The sequence below is a fragment of the Scyliorhinus torazame genome, chromosome 8 (genome assembly GCF_047496885.1).
Source record: "Scyliorhinus torazame isolate Kashiwa2021f chromosome 8, sScyTor2.1, whole genome shotgun sequence".
Taxonomy (NCBI): Eukaryota; Metazoa; Chordata; class Chondrichthyes; order Carcharhiniformes; family Scyliorhinidae; genus Scyliorhinus; species Scyliorhinus torazame.
In genome coordinates this window covers 213473893-213495238 of record NC_092714.1, presented here as the reverse complement: position 1 = coordinate 213495238, position 21346 = coordinate 213473893, and the positions used below count along the sequence as shown (strand labels likewise).

Here is a 21346-nt window from a genome sequence, read left to right as displayed (position 1 = left end):
TTTTGTGTGGGCTGGGAAGACCCCGAGAGTGAGGAGGGGGTTTTTGCAGCGTAGCAGGGATAGGGGGGGACTGGCACTGCCGAGCTTAAGTGATTATTATTGGGCCGCCAATATCTCAATGGTGTGTAAGTGGATGGGAGAAGGGGAGGGAATGGCGTGGAAGAGACTGGAAATGGCGTCCTGTAAAGGAACCAGCCTACAAGCATTGCCGACGGCGCCATTGCCGTTCTCCACGAAGAAATACACCACAAGTCCAGTGGTGGTGGCAACGCTGAAAATTTGGGGGCAGTGGAGACGGCATAAGGGAATGGCGGGTGCCTCGGTGCGGTCCCCGATAAGGAATAATCATAGGTTTGTCCCGGGGAGAATAGATGGGGGATTTAGAACATGGCAGAGAGCAGGGATTGTGCAACTGATGGATCTGTTCCTAGACGGGACGTTTGCGAGTCTGGGAGCGCTGACGGAAAAATACGGGTTGCCCCAGGGGAATGCATTTCGGTATATGCAATTGAGGGCTTTTTCAAGGCAACAGGTGAGGGAATTTCCGCAGCTCCCGACGCAGGAGATTCAGGATAGAGTGATTTCGGGGACATGGGTAGGGGATGGTAGGGTGTCAGATATATACAGAGAAATGAGAGACGAGGGGGAGATCATGGTGGATGAGCTGAAGGGAAAATGGGAAGAAGAGCTGGGGGAAGAGATCGAAGAGGGGCTGTGGGCAGATACCCTACGCAGGGTAAACTCTTCGTCCTCGTGTGCCAGGCTTAGCCTGATACAATTCAAGGTCTTGCACATGACCGGAGCAAGGCTCAGTAAATTTTTCGGGGTAGAGGATAGGTGCGGGAGATGCGCGAGAAGCCCAGCGAACCACACCCACATGTTTTGGTCATGCTCGGCACTGCAAGGGTTCTGGGTGGGGTGGCAAATGTGCTTTCGAAGGTGGTGGGGGTCCGGGTCGAGCCAAGCTGGGGGTTGGCTATATTCGGGGTTGCAGAAGAGCCGGGAGTGCAGGAGGCGAGAGAGGCTGATGTTTTGGCCTTTGCGTCCCTAGTAGCCCGGCGAAGGATATTGTTAATGTGGAAGGAAGCTAAACCCCCGGGCGTGGAGGCCTGGATAAACGACATGGCAGGGTTTATAAAACTGGAACGGATAAAGTTCGCACTAAGAGTTTCGGCTCAAGGGTTCACCAGGCGGTGGCAACCGTTCATTGACTATCTCGCAGAACGATAAAGGAACTGGGAAAGTAGCAGCAGCAATCCGGGGGGGGGCGGAGGGGGGGTCCTCAGGGGTGCTTTTGTATGGATATTTTTACTTGGATATGTATATTGGCTCGTTTGACTTTATTATTTGGGAGAGTTAATATTTTGTTATGGCAGTTGCCATTTAGTTTATATATTATTTATTTATTTGTGAAAAAACGGTCACTATTATTTATATTGTTTTATTGTTGTAAAAAGGGAAACATTTTTGTACTGTTTTGTTTGGCCGAAAAAAAAATTTGAATAATATATATATTTTTTAAAAAGCCTCCTTCTTTGACTGGTGTCAATTTTGTCTGATTAAGCATCTGTGAAGATTCTATTGTGTTACAGATACTATACAAATACACGTTGCTCTTAAATAGCTCTTGGTGCTCAGTGCAGTGTGCAAAAATGCACTAATAAAAGGGTACAGTACAGCAATGTTTCTGCCTGTAAAACACTAGGCTGTTGATGTGACAATCACCCCAATGTTTTCTGGAAAGTATCCTGAAGGACTGGCACTGAATATTTGTTTTGCGAGAAGAAAAAATATTAACTGGTCTGAACATGTCATCTCTAAGTGATGAGCTTGACTACAATGAAAGAAAATCACAATTTTAAATACTCTAAGAGCTAACAACCTTCTATTAAATAAAACAGTTTTCCAGAGGTTAATAATATATTATGCAATTTTTAGTTCCACAGTTTGCACTACAATTGTGATTCTTAGTCCCATAATGACAGTGATAATTAAGTAAACAAGAGTTTCATAAATCTATAGTTTTTCTAAGCAGTGTCTTTGAACATTTTTAAGGCAGAGGTGGATAGATCCGTGGTAAGCAAGTGAGTGATAGTTTATCGAGGGTAGGCAGGATGCAAATTTGAGGTTACTATGAGACACATCAACTCCATACTCCCAGAATGCCTTCATCCACTGCAATTCGCATACCACCACAACCGGTCCACAGCTGACACTCTCTGTCTGGCCCTACACTCATCCTTGGAGCATCTAGACAACAATCACTCCTATGTCAGAGTCCTATTCATCTACTGCAGCTCTGCCTAAAACACCATAATTCCAGCCAAGCTCATATCCAAACTCCAAAACCTAGGACTTGACTCCACCCTCTGTAACTAGATCCTCAACTTCCATTTGCCACAATCAGGAAGGATAAACAACTACACCTCCTCCACAATAGTCCTCAACACTGGGGCCCTTCAAGACTACGTACTTAACCCCTTACTATAGGCAGGGACGATAGGGACATTTAAGGGGCATCTTGACAAATATATGAATAGGATGGGAATAGAAGGATACGGACCCAGGAAGTGTAGAAGATTGTAGTTTAGTCGGGCAGTATGGTCGGCACGGGCTTGGAGGGCCGAAGGGCCTGTTCCTGTGCTGTACATTTCTTTGTTCTTTGTTCTTTGTTATACTCCCTATACACACACATGACTGTGGGGCAAATTCTGCTCCAACTCCCTCTACAGTTTTGCTGACGACACAACTGTAGTGGGTTGGATCTCAAACAACGATGAGTCAGAGTATGGGAGGAAGATAAAGAACCAAGTGGCATGGTACAACAACAACAATCTCTCCCTCAATGTCAGCAAAACTACTGAGCTGGTCATAGACTTCAGGAAGCGAAGTGTTGTACATGCCCCTGTCTGCATCAATGGTGCCATGGTGTAGATGGTTGACAGCTTCATATTACTAGGTGTGCACATCACCAACAATCTGTCCTGGTCCACCCATGTTGACGCTACGAACAAGAAAGCACAACGACACCTATACTTCCTCAGGAAATTAAGAAAATTTGGTAAGTCTACATTGGCTCTGAACCAATTTTTACAGATGCACCAGAGAAAGCATCCGATCTCCTGCATCACAGCCTGGTATTGAAACTGCTCAGTCCGAGACCACAAGAAACTACAGAAAGTCATGAATACAGCTCAGTCCATCGCACAAACTAGCCTTGCATTGATTGACTCTGTCTACCCCTCCAGCTGCCTCGGGAAAGCGGGCAGCATAGTCAAAAAACCCTCACTAACAGATTCAAAAATAGCTTCTTCCTTGCTGTTACCGGACTTCTGAATGACTTTCTTATGGACTGACCTGATCTCTCCACTCATCTTCTCTACTGTGCAGCACTACACTCCGTATGCTTCACCCGATGCCTGTGTCTATGTATTTACATTGTGTATTTATCATATGTCCTATGTTTTTCATGTATGGTACGATCTGCCTGAACTGTACGCAGAACAATACTTTTCACTGTACCTTGGTACACATGACAAGAAATCTTAATCTAACTCTATCAGATCAGTCATGATCTTAGTGAATGGATCCTGTAATTCTGAAGTGGAATCCTGATCCCTGCATCAGATAAAAGCAGGGTGCTCAATCCAGGGCTTTCTCTCCGTGCTTCGTGCAAGTTGCCCAGCACATTTATGGCATTCCATCACAATGACTGATCACTTCAGTCATGCTTGTATCTCTTAGGGAATAAGGATGTCTCCCACAATGCACTGAGCTCGATTCACATATTGCAATCATTGTCCCTGTGTGCACTCTGCACCTTCGAGGTATGGCTGGCCCCCATCTCATCTGCTTCACCCTCCGGTGATACTAAAACACAATAGTGCAGCTCATGAAGGACAATGATAGATCAGGAGAGGTTAAACTTTCCCCGTAATTGGGGCCTTGTAAGGTAGAGAAGCTTTTAGGTTTCAGCTGAATTTTTGGTCAGTTAAGACAGGATCACAGGAAGTAAACAGCTCTCAACTCTACCAGAATAAAGACTGGGCAAGATGGGAAATGCAAAAATGCAGGTTTCCTAAAGTATAAGTTACAATCCAGATAACCATAGATTTGGGAGAGAAAGAATGCTCAAGACAACTGAAGTTAAGAGAAGAGACCAAGTTATTGTTCAGAAGAATTCAAGGAAGAGTAAACAAAGTGTTCTGAGTTAAAGAGACAATTGCATGATTTACTCACCTCGGTGCGCCCGACTTGGTGACACAACAAGGATGGCAAATCTCATGAGAGGCCTCTTGCGGGATTCACAACTCCTGAGATGTCTCACAATATTCATGCGAAACTTGCGAGAAGTCACGATCTGGATCTCGTCTGCACTGGCGGAATTCAGATTAATATATTTAAATGAGCCGCACTGCTCTCTTAAATATGTCTGCCCTGGATTCTCCCAGTGCCCCGGAACTAACGGAGTCCCAGTGAGACCTGGACGGGGTGCCATTCAGTATTGGTCCACACACACTTGGACCAGGCCTAATGGCACCTGTGGGGTTTCCCAGGCCATTGGAGACACCTAGTGGTCAGAGACAGTGCAAGGTGGTCCCCTGACTCTCCCTCTGACACCTGGGCATATTGGCACGCCAGGCTGGCACTGCCAAGGTGCCCTGGTGACATTGCCAGGCTGGTTGGGCACTGCCAGGTGTCAGGGTGACACTGCCAAGGATCAGGGCCTGAGGGGGGGGGCCATGCCCATGAAAGGGAGAATGAGAGGGGTATGAAGGGAGGGGGTGAAGGGCAGCTATGAAAGGGCCTCATAAATGTTGGGGGAATGAAGGGTAGGGGCCCTGAAAGGGGGAGCCCAAAAGTGGGGTTGGTGAGGCTTGCAAGGGGGGGGGTGATATTACCCATGAGTCAGGAATGTGGGTGACCCTCAAGCTCACTTAGAGATTGGGGCACCCTTTCAAATTGACGGCTGATCTCTGAGCAGCCAGCGAGTTCAACTCCCAGTGTTGATATTCTTTACAATCCATGTTAATCCTAAAACCTATATGTAATTGTTAAGAAAAGGGGGAGGGAGGACAGTAAAGGGAGGATAGTAAAGCAGTATTGTAACATAATCAAATTTTCCCATGTCTAATAAATGTGTTTTGGTGTCATTAAAATTAATTAGCAGTCCTGTGACTCTGTTCCTGAATGTTTTATAAAAGAAAGAAATACGGGCCGTGATTCTCTGATCCCGTGCCGGGTCGGAGAATTGCTGGGGGGCGTGAGAATTACGCCATGCCGCTCTGACGCCGGGCTGCCGATTCTCCATTGAAAGCGGCCCCCGCAGCGATTCTTCACGCTCAACGGGCCAAGTGACCGCTGAGTTCCACCGAGTCCCGCCGGCGTGGGTTACGTATGGTCCCACCTGGCGGGACCTCGGAGTTCTCGCTGTGGGAGCCGTCCAGGTGGTGGGTGGGGGGATCCGACTCCGCGGGGGGGCCTCCACAGTGGCCAGGCCCACGATCGGGACCTACCAATCGGCAGGCGGGCTAATTCCAGGGGGGACCTATGTTCCTCCGCCTGTAGGGCTCCGCCATATTGCCCGCATGCGCAGAGACGGCAACCCACGCGCATGCGCGGACCTGTGCCGGCCATGGCGAGCATGCGCGGACCTACACCGGCCGTGGTTTGCATGTGCGGACCCCGCCGGCCGTGTCACTCCGGCCTTCGAGCGCGTAACACTCCGGCACTGTGATAGCCCCCCAGTGAGGGGAGAATGCCTGGGTCTGGAGGCCCGTTGACGCCGGCGTCACTTGTGCCGGTTTTGCCGCCGGCGTCAAAACTTGTCCGAAATTCCAGCCACGATCTTTTGAACCAGGGTTCGATTCTGGGGTCTTCCCGTCCAGTTATAACATCAACTGGAATCATAAGACTAGCACAAACGAAGATTGTTGCGGTTGTTGGGGTAAATCATCTCAGTCCCAGGACAACGCTGCAGTTATGACCCTAGGTCCAAAGCCTACTAGGAAATATAGCCAAGTAAAAGGGACACTAAGCTTGCTGGTATATGTGGCCAAGTAACAGAGACACTGAACAAACAAAAAGAGACATTAAGACCTGTGATGCAGATTCTGCAACAGGGAACAGGACAGCATATAGTGGCCCACTACTGTCAGAATGATCATTATCAACGAAAGATGCCGGAGGCGAGAAATGAAAACAAGGTCTGGGAACGATCACCTGGGAGGAGGATGGATGAGAGATAAGCTGGTGTGAAATATAGTGGGCCATAAATATTAGGTTTCCTCCCACAAGTCCCAAAAGACATGCTGTTGGGTGAATTGGGCATTCTGAATTCTCCCTCTGTGTACCTGAACAGGCGCCAGGGTAAGGCGACTAAGGGCTTTTCACAGTGGCTTCAGTGCAGTGACGATGTAAGCTTACTTGAATAATTATTATTAGCATTTGCAGTGGTCCATCTGATGAAAGGAGAGGTGGTCATTGTTTACGTGTAGGAATGCGTGTAGGCAGTCAGACACGTCCCAAGAAAGATATAAATATCAATGCAAAAGTGACCAAGGTATGCAAAACCTCGAGGAAGAACAATCGCAGAAGAAGACCTCAAGCCTCCAACGTGAAGATGGCGTCTGATTTCTGCTTGTGCCTGGCCTGTGCGATTGAGTGATGAAGTCTCTACAGATACACTAATAGTTATTAGATAAGCATTAATGGTCTAACCGATGCTTATGAAAGTATAGAGGTAATACAGGAAGGTAGAATCATTTGTGTGTTTTTGATACAAAGATAGAACTTCAAAGAATCATAGCATCACAGAATTTACAGTGCAGAAGGAGGCCATTCACCCTATCGAGTCTGCACCTGCCCTTGGAAAGAGCACCCTACTCAAGCCCACTCCTCCACCCTATCCCCATAACCCAGCAACCCCACTTAATCTTTTTGGACACGAAGGGCAATTTAGCATGGCCAATCCACCTAACAAGCACATCTTTGGACTGTGGGAGGAAATCGGAGCAACCGGAGGAAACCCTCACAGTCACGGGGAGAACGTGCAGACTCTGCACAGACAGTGACCCGGGAATCAAACCTGGGGCCCTGGAGCTGTGAAGCAACTGTTCCTTCGTTAATCACTGTGCTACCATGCTGCCCTCTTGTAATAGTCATAAGCATCGTGAATTTTATATTGTGTTTAGTAAAAAGTGATTTGATTCAAAGTTAAAGGCGTTGTGTCTATCAATCAACTGGAGCAAGGGTCCCGGTCCACACAAGTGTTCCTCAGAGTGGTGTCTGAGGCCCAACCATCTTTAGCTGCTTCATTAATGACGTTCCCTCTTTTTTAAGGTCAGAGATAGTAATGTTCACAGATGACTGCACAAATATTCAACACCATTCATGACTTCTCAGACATGGAAGGAGCCTGTGTCCATATGCAGCAAGAACTGTACAACCTTCAGGGTTCGGCTGATAAGTGGCAAGTATCCATCACTCAAACCAGCTTCCCATCCATCGACTCTGTCTACAATTCCCGCTGCCTCGGAAAGGCAGCCAGAATAATTAAGGACCCCACGCACCCCGGACATACTCTCTTCCACCTTCTTCCGTCAGGAAAAAGATACCAAAATTTGAGGTCACGTAGCAACCGACTCAAGAACAGCTTCTTCCCTACTGCCATCAGACTTTTGAATGGACCTACCTCGTATTAAGTTGATCTTTTCTCTACATCTTGCAATAACTGTAACATTATATTCTGCAATCTCTCCTTCCTTCCCTATGTACGGTATGCATTGTTTGTATAGCATGTTCAATATATGGCAGGGGTTAGGTTACGAAGTGGTGTTGCTAGGTGGTGGGGGGCGGGGGGGGGGTTATTCTGCTGACGAGGGAGGGACTTTGGTTTCGGGACAGAGAGGAGGTCGGGGGTGGGGGCTGCGAGGATGCGGGCCGATGGAGGCGCGGCACATGGGCTGGAGGTGGGCCCAGGAAAGGGGATGGCTGATCGGCGGAGGGGGGGCACGGTGCCCCCCAACTAGGCTGATCACCTGGAATGTTAGAGGGCTGAATGGGCCGGTCAAGAGGGCCCGAGGGGATGAGACGCTTTTTGGACGGACTGACCTTCCCAAGGGTGGGCACGGAGCTTGTGGATGGGCTGGGGGCCCCGATTAGGGCCGAATAAATAGGGGAGGGCTTTAAGGCATGCAGTCGGGTAAAGCCCTGGGGCCGGACGGGTATCCGATGGAATTCTACAAGAAACTCTCGGGGATATTAGGGCTGTTGCTGGTCAAGGTTTTTAATGAGGCGAGGGATAGAGGGGTGCTGCCCCCGGCGATGTCACAGGCCACAATTTCGTTGATATTGAAGCGGGCCAAGAACCCGGAGCAATGCGGGTCATATAGGCCGATCTCACTGCTTAATGTGGACGCCAAGCTGTTGGCCAAGTTTTTGGCCTCCAGGATTGAAGATTGTGTGCCAGGTCGATGGGTAGGGTGCAAATGGCGAGGGAGCTGGGGGGATTTATGGAGAGGATGGGTAAGGTGGACCCATGGCGTTTTCAGAACCTTGGGGGAAGGGAGTATTCCTTCTTTTCACACATCAAGAACGTGTATTCGAGGATTGACTACTTTGTAGTGACTCGGAAGATTTTGGTTGGGGCAGAGTACGCGGAGATAGTTATCTCGGACCATGCACCCCACTGGTTAGAGATTAGGTTTAGAACGGGACGAGAGCAGACGCCGGCGTGGAGGTTTGACTCAGGGTGGTTGGTGGATGAAGGCTTTTGTGATAAGGTGCGGTTGGCGATTAGGGATTATGTGGAGTTGAATCAGAATGGGGAGGTGTCGGCCGGCATCTTTTGGGAAGTACTGAAGGCAGTGGTCCGGGGAGAAATTATTTTGTTTACGGTTCGTGCGGATAAGGAAAGGAGGGCGGAACATGACCGTCTAGTGAGCGAGATAGTGGAGGTGCACAGGGAATATTCGAGGGTGCCCACCATGGAGGGATTGACGAGGACAAAATGTTGCAGGGGCAGTTTGGCAGGCTGACAACGGGGAGGGCGGTAGGGCAACTGCGTAGGGCAAGAGGGGTGCAATATGAGTATGGGGAGAAGGCGAGCCGCATGCTGGCACACCAGCTGAGGAAGCAGGCTGCGTCCAGGGAAATATTGAAGATACGGACTGGGGCTGGGGATGTGGGTCAGAGCCAGGGAAGACAGATGAGGCATTTTGAGAGTATTACCAGAGTCTTTATGAGGCAGATCCAGGTGAGAGGAGGGTGACATGGGGCAGTTTCTGGACGAGCTAGAATTTCCCCAGGTGGAGGAAGCAAAGAGGCAGGCGTTGGAGGAACCCCTGAGGCTGAGGGAGGTGCTGGATAATATCAGGGGTATGAAGTCGGGGAAGGCCCCTGAGCAGGATGGGTACCCGGCAGAAGTTTATAAGGAATTTGCGGCGGACCTGGCACCACATCTGTTGGGACGTTTAATGAAGCACTGGAGAAGGGGGAGTTGCCGGAGACGATGACACAGGCAGTAATCACACTAACCCCTCAAAAAAGGGAAGGATCCGGTGAAATGTGGGTCGTATAGACCCATATCACTATTGAACACGGATGTGAAAGTATTGGCTAAGTTGTTGGCGGGGAGGATGGAGGACTGTGTCCCGGGGCTGGTTGCAGAAGATCAAACAGGCTTTGTGAAGGGCAGGCAGCTCGCGAGTAATATAAAACGGCTGTTGAATGTGGTGATGAATCTGTCGGGGACTCTGGTACCGGAGGTGGTGGTGTCCATGGACGCGGAGAAGGCACTTGATCGGGTGGAGTGGCGGTACTTGTTAGAAGTTGGAAAGGTTTGGGTTTGGGCCAAGATTTGTGGCATGGGTGCAGTTGCTGTATGTGGCGCCAAGAGCGAGGGGGAGGACGAATGATATCAGCTCGCAAAACTTTGACTTACACAGGGATACGAGGCAGGGATGCCTGCTGTTGCCACTGCTGTTTGCGCTGGCCATAGAGCCATTGGTGGTGGCTCTCAGGGGGTTGGAAGAGTGGCAGGGGATAATGAAGGGACAGAGGGAACATCAGGTGTCGCTCTATGCCGATGATCTCTTGCTGTATGTTTCGGATCTGTTGGGGAGGTTTGGAGGGTTTTCGGGGTACAAGCTGAATGTAGGGAAAAGCGAGGTATTCCCATTGAATGAGCTGGCACAGCGGGCTAATTTAGGGGGGATGCCATTTACGGTACCGAGGGATAGGTTTACGTATTTGGGGATTCAGGTAGCTAGGGACTGGACCAGGCTTCATAAGTAGAACTTAACGAAGCTGGTGGAGGAAGCCAGGGAGGATCTTAGGAGGTGGGATGCACTGTACTTAACATTGGCGGGGAAGGTCCAAGTTGTGAAAATTAATATTCCGCCGAGGTTCTTGTTTATCTTTCAGGCTCTCCCGATCTTTATACCAAAGGCTTTTTTTCGGAAATTGGACACGATCATTTCAGACATTGAATGGGCGGGAAAGGTGCTGAGGGTCGGGAGGACCCTGCTACGAAGGCAGAGGCAACGGGGGGGGGGGTTGGCGTTGCCGAACCTGCTTCATTATTATTGGGTAGCAAATGTGGACAAGGTGCAGCGGTGGTGGGAAGGAGAAGGTGTAGAGTGGGTTAGAATGGAGGAGGAATCTTGTAAGGGGTCTAGTTTGAGGGCGATGGTGTCGGCAGCATTGCCCATGGCTCCATGTAGGTATTCAGGGAGCCCAGTGGTGCAGTCCGTGGTGAAGATATGGAATCAGCTGAAGAGGCATTTTAGGATGGCAGAGATGTCAGTGCTAATGCCGCTGTGCAAGAATCATGGGTTTGAGCCGGGGGAGATGGATCGTGTATATAGGTGGAGGGAAGAGGGGCTGGTCAAGGTGAGGGTTTTGTATTTGAAGGAAGGGTTCACCAGTCTGGAGGAGCTAAGAGAGAGGGTAGAGCTGCCGAGGGGTAGTGAGTTCAGCTACATGCAGGTTAGGGACTTTGCACGATGTGGTAGTCACCACTGTTGTATTATATTGTATATACTGCACTGCATACGAGGGTATTATGGTAAGGCCCCTGTACTACAGGTACGGGGGTAGATCCCTGCCTGCTGCAGAGTATAAATGTGTGTGCTCTCCGAACTGCAGCCATTTCAGCAGCAGCTGTAGGAGGCCACACATCTCTGTGTAATAAAGCCTTGATTACTCTCTACTCTCGTCTCGTCGTAATTGATAGTGCATCAATTTATTACACAGAGATTTTACAAAGATGGATCTCCGCATCAAGCCGGATTGCCTGCAGCTGCATCCTCAAGCAGACAACGCCAAAAAGGACTTCGCTCATTGGCTAGCTTGCTTTGAAGCATACATTGGGTCTGCGCCAGACCCAATCCCAGAAGCACAGAAGCTCCAGATTCTGTACACACGGCTGAGCTCTGATGTCTTTCCCCTCATCCAGGATGTGCCTACCTATGCAGAGGCCATGGCGCTACTGAAGGAGAACTACGCTCAGCAGACCAACAAAATCTACGCCTTGCACCTCCTGTCCACGCAGCACCAACTTCCTGGTGAGTCTATGGAAGATTTCTGGCATGCCCTGCTCGCCCTGGTGAGAGACTGTGATTACCAGGCAGTTTCGGCCGCTGCACATTCAAACCTGCTAATAAGAGACGCGTTCATTACGGGCATAGGGTCGGCCTACATCCGCCAGCGTCTCTTAGAAGGGGCAACGCTTGACCTCGCGGCAACCAAGAAACTAGCGCTCTTGCTCACTGTCGCCTCACGCAACGTACAGGCGTATGCCCCCAACCACACAGCCCTCCCCTCCTGGGAATCGTGGACCCCGCCAGCGGCCATCCCATCGTGGACCTCATCAGCGACCGCCCCCAGCCAACCCCACGCATGCACCGCGAGGCAGCCAACTAACCCCGGGGCCACAAGTGCTAATTCTGCGGACAACCAAAACACCCCCAGCAGCGCTGCCCGACGCGAAGCGCGCTCTGCAAGGCCTGCAGCAAGAAATGACATTTCGCTACAGTGTGCCAGGCCCGCGAAATCGCCGCTATTGTCCCTGCACCCACCGCGTGCGGCCGGTGGGTGCCGCCATCTTCCTCGCCTCAGACCACGTGCGGCCCGTGGGCGCCGCCATCTTTCTCCCCTCACAACTCGTGGGGCCCGTGGGCACTGCCATCTTGCTTGCCTCACAACCAATGGGCGGAGCCATCTTGCCTGCCCCAGGTCACGTGCGGCCCTTGGGCGCCGCCATCTGCCCCGCCTCAAGCCCCATGCCCGCCAGGCAACTCATCGGGCCGCTCATGGCCTGCAACCGCCGACAACCAGCCGCGTCTAGCCTCTGTCACGATCGACCAGTCCCAACCGCACAACCTCGCGACTGCGTCGACAAAGGTAAAGTCGACGGGCATGAGATATCCTGCCTTCTGGACTCCGGGAGCATTGAGAGCTTCATCCACCCCGATACGGTAAGGCGCTGCTCCCTCGCGGTACACCTCATTAACCAAAGAATCGCCCTGGCCTCAGAATCCCACTCCATGGCGATCCGGGGGTACTGCATCGCCACCCTCGCCATCCAGGACGTAGAGTTCAGCGGCTTCCGGCTTTACATCCTCCCCAACCTCTGCGCTGCCTTACTACTCGGCCTGGACTTCCAGTGCAACCACCAGAGCCTAACCCTGAAATTTGGTGGGCCCCTACCACCCCTTACTGTATGTGGCCTCATGACCCTTAAGGTCGACCTGCCTTCTCTGTTTGCAAACCTCACCCCTGATTGCAAACCCGTCACCACCAGGAGCAGACAGGACAGCGCCAAGGACTGGACCTTCATCAGGTCTGAGGTCCAGCGGCTACTGCGGGAAGATATCATCGAGGCCAGCAACAGCCCCTGGAGAGCCCAAGTGGTAGTGGTGAAAACGGGGGAGAAAAACAGGTTGGTCGTTGACTACAGTCAGACCATCAATCGGTACACGCAGCTCGACGCGTACCCCCTCCCATGCATACCTGATATGGTCAATCAGATTGCACAGTACCGGGTCTTCTCGACAGTGGACCTGAAATCTGCCTACCACCAGCTCCTCATTCGCAAGGCGGCCTGCCCGTACATCACGTCTGAAGCGGATGGCCGCCTTTACCATTTCCTTAGGGTTCCCTTCGGCGTCACTAACAGGTCTCGGTCTTCCAACGGGAGATGGACCGAATGGTTGACCGGTACGGACTGCGGGCCACTTTCCCGTACCTGGATAACATCACCATCTGCGGCCACGACCAGCAGGACCACGACGCTAACATTTCCAAATTTCTCCACACCGCCAATCTCCTCTATCTAACCTACAACAAGGTGTTCAGCACGAACCAATTAGCCATCCTCGGCTATGTGGTTCAGAATGGACTTCTAGGGCCCGACCCCGATCGCATGCGCTCCCCCATGGATCTCCCCCTTCCCCACTGCCCCAAGGCCCTCAAACGATGCCTGGGGTTCTTTTCGTACTATGCCCAGTAGGTCCCTGCCTATGTGGACAAGGCCCGCCCACTCATCCACTCCACCGGTTTCCCACTGACACCGAGGCTCACCAGGCCATCAACCGTATCAAGGCCGACATCGCCAAGGCTGCGATGCACACGGTCGATGAGACGCTCCCCTTCCTAGTCAAGAGCGATGCATCAGACATCGCTGTGGCTGCCACCCTCAACCAGGCAGGCAGGCCTGTGGCATTCTTTTCCCGCACCCTCCATGCCTCCGAAATTCAGCACTCCTCCGTCGAAAAGGAGGCCCAAGCTATGCGGCACTGGAGGCATTACCTGGCCGGCAGGAGATTCACTCTCCTCACAGACCAACGGTCGGTTGCCTCCATGTTTAACAACACACAGCGCGGTAAGATCAAAAATGATAAGATCTTGCGGTGGAGGATCGAGCTCTCCACCTTTAATTACGAGCCCCGATGCCCTGTCCTGAGGTACATGTGCCAGTGCACAAGTGGACCGACTCCAGACCCTGCACGACGATCTCTGTCACCCAGGGGTCACCCGCTTTTATCACTTTATTAAGGCCCGCAATCTGCCCTACTCCATCGAGAAAGTCAAGGCTGTCACCAGAGACTGCCAGGTCTGCGCGGAGTGCAAACCGCACTTCTACCAGCCAGACCGTGCGTGCCTGAAGGCCTCCCGCCCCTTTCAACGCCTCAGCGTAGACTTCAAAGGGCCCCTCCCCTCCACCGACTGAAACACGTATTTTCCGATATGACGTCTGCCACCGTCATCAAAGCCCTCAATGCCATCTTTGCTCTGTTCGGTTTCCCCGCCTCCGTCCACAGCGACCAGGGATCCTCATTTATGAGCGATGAGCTGCGCCAGTACCTGCTCAACAGGAGCATTGCCTCGAGCAGGATGACCAGCTACAACCCCGGAGGAAACGGGCAGGTGGAGCGGGAGAATGGGACGGTCTGGGAGGCCGTCCAGCTGGCCCTCTGGTCCAGAAATCTCCCGGCCTCCCCCCGGCAGGAGGTCCTCCCCGACGCACTTCACTCCATTTGGTCGCTCCTGTGCACGGCGACTAATGAAACCCCCCATGAACGTCTCTTTGCATTCCCCAGGAAGTCCACCTCCGGGGTTTCGCTCCCAACATGGCTGGCAGCTCCAGGACCCGTTCTCCTCCGCAAGCACGTGCGGCTCCACAAGGCGGACCCGTTGGTTGAGAAGATAGAGCTACTCCACGCAAACCCGCAGTACGCCTACGTAGCGTACCGCGGCAGCCGCCAAGGCACAGTCTTCCTCAGGGACCTGGCACCAGCTGGGTCCCCACACACACACCCCTCTGCCCCGGCGCCTCCCCCTTTCCCCCAGCACACCCCACCACAGCCCCCGCTCCAGGACAAACCGTCCTCCCTTTGGTCCCACCTGGGGATGAAGAGGATGGCGACACGCTCCCGGAGTCGCCGACGACCGAGCCGACGCCTGACTCGCCACCAGCACTGCGGCGCTCTCAATGACGGATCAAGGCGCCCAACCGTCTAAATTTGTAATCTTCTCTGAAATTTTAATGACAACCTGTATGTAAATAGTTTTCCACCCCCCGCTGGACTCATTTTTAACAGGGGGTGAATGTGGTAGTCACCACTGTTGTATTATATTGTATAAACTGCACTGTATACGAGGGTATTACGGTAAGGCCCCTGTACTACAGGTAAGGAGGTAGTAGGCGGAGTATAAATGTGTGTGCTCTCTGAACTGCAGCCATTTCGGCAGCAGCTGGGGGAGGCCACACATCTCTGTGTAATAAAGCCTCGATTACTCTCTACTCTCGTCTTGTCGTATTTGATAGTGCATCACACGAAAGATCTGGAAGGGGTTCCCTAGGTTGCCGGAATACACCCTCCTGGAGCGACTGCTGCTTCCAGATGTGGAAGGTGAGGGAAAAATTGGGGACATATATAAGTGGCTGGGGGAGCAGGGAGGTGAGCAGGTGGTGAAGATCAAGGAGAAATGGGAAGCAGAGTTGGGAATGGAGATCAATTGTGGAGTGAGGTACTGCGAAGGATAAACGGGACCTCCTCTTGTGCAATGATGAGCCTGATACAGTTTAAGGTGGTGCACAGGGTGCATATGACTCAGGTGAGAATGAGTGGGTTCTTTCAAGGGGTCAGATGAGTGTGAGAGGTCTGGGCGGGGGCCAGCGAATCACGCGCACATGTTTTGGGGTGCGAAAAATTGGGAAGATTCTGGGCGGGAGTGTTCGCGGTCTTAACCAGGATAGTGGAGGAGGAGGTGGATCCGGACCCTTTGGTTGCGATATTTGGGGTTTCAGAGAAGCCGGAGCTCATGGAGAGGCGTGGCCTTCGCCTCTCTGATTGCACGGCAACAAATTTTGCTGGAGTGGCGATCGGCATCACAACCGGGGGTAGCAGCATGGTTGGGTGACCTGTACGACTTCCTGCGGCTAGAGAAGAATACGTATGAGTTAAGGGGCTCAGTGGGGTAGTTTGAGAAATGGTGGGAGATGTTTGTGACCATGTTTGAGGAGCTATTCGTCACAGGGGGGTGGGGGGTGGGTGATGGGGAGAGGGAGGGGGGGGGAGGAGGGAAGGGGACAAAAATTGATTCAAACTGTATAGTTGATTGTTGGGAGGTATGTTTCCCAGGGTGTTTACTTGCTGTAATCTGTTTTGATACAAGTTTGTAATAAAATACGTTTTTTTTTAAAACATACTATACAGTACCACATCATACAGTACTATACAACAAAGTATTATACAGTGCTATAATATATTATACAATACTACACAATAACATATTATAGAGTACTGTACAGTACTATACTATAGTATACAGTACTATATGATAACATTCAGTGCTATATAGTACTATATTCCAGTGTACTATAAATAACATAGTATAACATGTGGCTGGCACGGTAGCACAGTGGCTAGCACTGTTGCTTCACAGCTCAAGGTGTAGCCACCTAAAATGGCTGATTCCCGATCAATTTGGCCAAAACCCGATATAAAATGGCTAACCGAAAAGGCTGATGGGAAAAGCAGCCAACAGGGCACAAACGGACAGCTGCAGACAGAATTGCGTATTCGGCTCTGGGGAAATCAGCCCAGATCGATACCTGCGACCATTAGCAGCACATCAACACAGACATCTGCCATTTAATCGGCTATCCCCGGGAACAATTGCAACATATTAGCAATTGAATGTAGGGCCAGACCTCTCGGCGCCAGCAGTGGCCGAGACAAAGACAGGTGAACGACCACCCCCCGATTCAGGAATCGCCCCAGTATTGGAGCATATCGAACCCAGTAATTGGGAACAAGTCCAATCACTTGGGACTCTGGGTCAAGGTCCGCCCCGAGAGTCGGGAAGCCCCTGGGCCCTAGAAATTGAGGGGCCAAGTTCAGATCGACCCTTCTCTCCCTTCTTCTCCTGCTCGCAACCTTCGCAACGACATCGACCAGAAACTGTAAGTTTGACTCCAGCGATCGCTACCCGATAGAGACTCCTAGCCATCGACCCGTATCAGCCTTTTGAATCCCGCAGGCCAGACCCAATTCGATAAGCCATTCGTTTCCCTGACCTGGTGGGCCATCCCCAAAAGTTAAGTATTGGCCAGTAGTGATATAGAAAGTAGGATTATTGTGTAAGTATTTATTGCTGTACATAATAAATGACCGTTGATTTCAATCTTACTAAGCGGTGTGCTGTCTTATTAATCATAACTCGAGCTTGAACCACGTGGCAGTATCAGAAAGATACCTGTCGTTTCGTGAGCAAAGGTGACATAATCAGAGCTAATAAAACTACGGCTAATAAGAGCAACAAAGGGTCACAGGTTCGATTATCCGGCTTGGGTCACTGTCTGTGTGGAGTCTACACATTCTCCCCGTGTCTGCGTGGGTTTCCTCCGGGTGCTCCCGTTTCCTCCCACAGTCCAAAAATGTGCAGGTTTGCTGGATTGGTCATGCTAAATTGCCCTTAGTGTCCAAAAACAAAGGTTTGGTGGAGTTGCTGGGTTACAGGGATGGGGTGGAGGTGTGGGCTTAAGTAGAGTGCTCTTTCCAAGGGCTGGTGCAGGCATGATTTGCCAAATGGCCTCCTTCTGCACTGTAAATTCTATGATTCTATTCAGTAATATACTATACTATTCTTACCAGAGCACTATACCACTTTGGCATGACATCCTCAGGGATATACTTAACTAAATCCACAAATTTAAAAGCATTTTTATTGTTCTATTAACTGCAACTCTGAGCGTCAGCACTGACACTGTTTTGTCTGCCAGCAATCCCCCTTCCGATCATTCCAAACTTTTCCCAAATTCAATTTATTTAATGTCTGTTACGTTTTTTCTTCCAATATTGCATCATTTGTATTGAATTTCATTTGTCACAGTCCAACCAAATTCTGCCTGGATCCTATAACTCGATGGCTGCCTCTTCCGAATCTCACCCTCACCATGCCACTGGTATCACCAGGTCACGAGTAAGATTAAATATATTTTGTGTGTGTTCTTCATGACAGGCTAAAAAGCAATGTTATTTCTCTTCTAAACTTTTTAAAATATTTCAAATATTTTGGAACATGTTTACAATTTTATAGGAAATCAGGAGAATTATTCATGATTAACCTCACATTAAATAGTGTCCAAAAAAATGTTTGCCCAAATTAGGTGCAGCAAGTACTTACTCCTCCCTTCAGGGTATGTTTTTCCTGTTTTATGCCACAATGTACAAATTACAAAACAACATTTTAATAACCTAAATCACAACTAATTAAATTAAGTTGTAACGGAAGGAACAGTTGCTTACTTTCTGTCTGTGCAAATTAGGATTATTTAAGAGCACACTTCCAGGAGCCAATCCAGTACCGTTGGGAATGAATTGAGGTTGATAATAAAATGGTGTTGTCTGTAGAAGAAAAAAAATAGATACGAGCATTTTAAAGAAACCTTAATTGTACAGTTTGGAAATCAAGTACAAGTGGAGCTCAGCAAACTGCCATGGACTTTATAACAGTATTGATGTGTTGGGTGTTCTGGATCACATACAGGTCACCAACACTTGAAGTAGTGCAACACTATTTTATTAAAAGGTTAACTATTTAAACATACTTGAACTGTGGGTAAATACAATACTAGCTTTAACTAAAGACCTTTGCCTTGTCCTAACCAGTTGATGCACTCAGCACATGGTGAATGTCTGTGTTGCAGGCTGTGAACTCTGTGCTCCTAGCTAGCTGCTACTCGAATGAGCGGGAACTCTGATGCCCCCTGTCTTTATAGTGCATGTGCTCTCACTGGTGATTGGCTGCGGTGTTGTGTATGTTGATTGGTCCCACTGTGTGTCCATCAGTGTGTGTCTGCACCATGATATACCGGTGTATATTATGACAAGTATGTTAATCTTTAACCTTTTAACTCATTTCATTCATCTTTTAATCAAAATGTTACAGAAAACTGAATGCTACGTGTGGATTATTCATGATATTAAATTCTAGTATCATGTTCCAGGCACGTCTCACAGTAAGTAAAAAAACATAACTTACTGATTTTCACTCAGTAATTAAATTATGTACACTTGGCAGAATAAGGGTAATTGAGGGAACTTGCGTTACTGTGGAATTGTAATTCATGCAGTTTTGGATGAGCTCAATGCAGTAACTTACCTGACTATCTGCATTACCTCCTTCTTCATTATAGTTAACCATAGTCCACATAGGTTCATTAGAAGGTAACGAATATTGGGCCTTTTGTGCACATGTACAAAATATAAACAAACAAAAACCCACTGCAAAGTTTAAAAGAAATAAACAAAATTAGTTCATCAATCAATGTCCATTCCAAAAAATGGCTTCATCTCATTTGATTAGTAAAATGATCGGAAGCTCTTTATGTTTCATTTGAACAATTGAATCACAATAATATGACATCGACAAATTGGTATCGCCTTTCACATAATATCTTGTCCCAAGACACTACACAGGAGATTTATAAACCACAGAGACACACAAGATATGTGAGAGCAGATGATCAAAAGTATCAGGTTTTAAAGTATAGGAGGAAAACGAGTCAGAGAGATGTTGGAAGTGAATTCCAGAGTTTAAGTCATAAGCAGTTGAAGGCACCGCCACCAATTGTACAGCAATTAAAACTAGGAGTACGCAAATCACCAGAATTAGTTAAGTGCAAATATCTGAGAGGCTGGTGGAGATTACAGAGATAGGAAGGGGTCAGTCATGATGGATTCAAAAGTGAGGATGACAGTTGAAAAATTCCGATATCATGCACATTAGAATATCACAAATATTTTGTTCAGGGAACAAAAGGAATGGTTTTGCAGTAGAAAAGATATGCTATCGTGACCATGAATATTGCATGCTGAAACAAAGGACTGGGAACTCCATGAAGTACAAGGAATGATTGAGTACTTGACTCAATTCAAAGTCTCTGATTGCACCATAAAGTACATTTCCTTGTTAACCAGAACCACTGTGGATGACAGTTATTTCAGGAAGGACAAACCTCAGTTCAACCACTATTTTAGTCATTAATGCACCTAGCTTTTTAAATGTTTCTTCAATAAATATGTAATCTCTCCCATTCTGGCTCATTGAGCTTCAGTAACCTTTTATAACTCCTTTTATAAGGCCACAGAGGGTCCAAATAAACTTTGTTTATTTACAATAACTATTATATACATCACACGGTAGATCCCAACTGGATCTGCCTTGCCAGTGCCTAACTGGCCAGCCTTATATACACTACAACTATACATTGTCTGGAGGACCCCCTCCCCTTTAACAGGGGAGCTCATGTTCTGGAAGGTTCAAGGGGTTAATTGTTCTCACCCGTAAGGTACTAGCAGCTTATAACAACTAAGAGGCTTCATTGAAATATATCTTTTACTTAGCATCTTTGTAATAATAATCTTTATTGTCACAAGTAGGCTTACATTAACACCGCAATGAATTACTGTGAAAAGCCTCGAGGTGCCACATTCCGGCACCTGTTCGGGTACACTGAGGGAGAATTCAGAATGTATAATTCACCTACAGCGCATCTTTCGGGACTTGTGGGTTTACACCACTTTCCTCCAGCGCCAAACTGGCCGCATAATTCCAGAGCTGAGGACTCAATCTTAAACAGAATGGAGTGTATTGAAGCTCCATAGACCTGGTAAAGCCCCACTTTTTCGGTTAACAATATATGAAAGGCAAATCCAATGCCATATGAAGCTGGGCTGCAAAGTCTTCTCACCTTCATTCATATTAACATGCAGAGAAAAGGAATTCTCCCTGTCACGATATACAGACATGCAGATAATGATATACAGACAGGCAGCTAATGAACACAAGAGAACAGGACATGACCAATGAGCAGGCAGGTCACTCAGGGGTGGTATCTCACTATAAAAGGCACGAGGCACTCACACTCCGCCTCTTTCCACTGATGAACATCTACAGAGTGAGTCAGGGTGTATTTACAGTATCACACCTCCAGCACGTGGCTAAGAGCTAGTCTGGTTCAGTCAGATAGAGTAACCACAGAGAGGTTAGCAGAGAGTCAAACTCATAGAGAACTGTGCTACTGGTTCAATAAATCAGATTGAACTAACTTCAAGGTCTGGAGTATCTTTTGGTGAAAGCTGCATCCAGTTGCAGCCTGTGTTATCCCAGAGTACATAACACAACACTCCCCTTTAATTCTTTGACTTTTGGCAGCCCTCTCTGTGTATTCTGTACTTAAGGATTAACCTAATTCCTTCCTATAGAGAACTGTTCCAGCAAGATATGACTCGAGCAATAAAAATACTTCCCTGCTTTGTTTGAGCCCAGACTG

General features: G+C 49.0%; 1 protein-coding gene across 4 annotated transcripts in view; it reads right to left on the bottom strand.

Moving 5' to 3' along the window:
- LOC140428371 (cadherin-like protein 26) overlaps positions 1-21346 on the bottom strand; it is a 134915-nt gene that overhangs the window by 31904 nt on the left and 81665 nt on the right. For all 4 annotated transcript variants that reach the window (XM_072514761.1, XM_072514762.1, XM_072514760.1 and 1 more), the window contains 2 exons: positions 19174-19295; positions 18318-18416 (listed from right to left, as the gene is read on the bottom strand). In XM_072514761.1, the coding sequence (XP_072370862.1) occupies positions 18318-18416; positions 19174-19295 (221 nt within the window). The remainder of the gene's footprint in view (positions 1-18317; positions 18417-19173; positions 19296-21346) is intronic.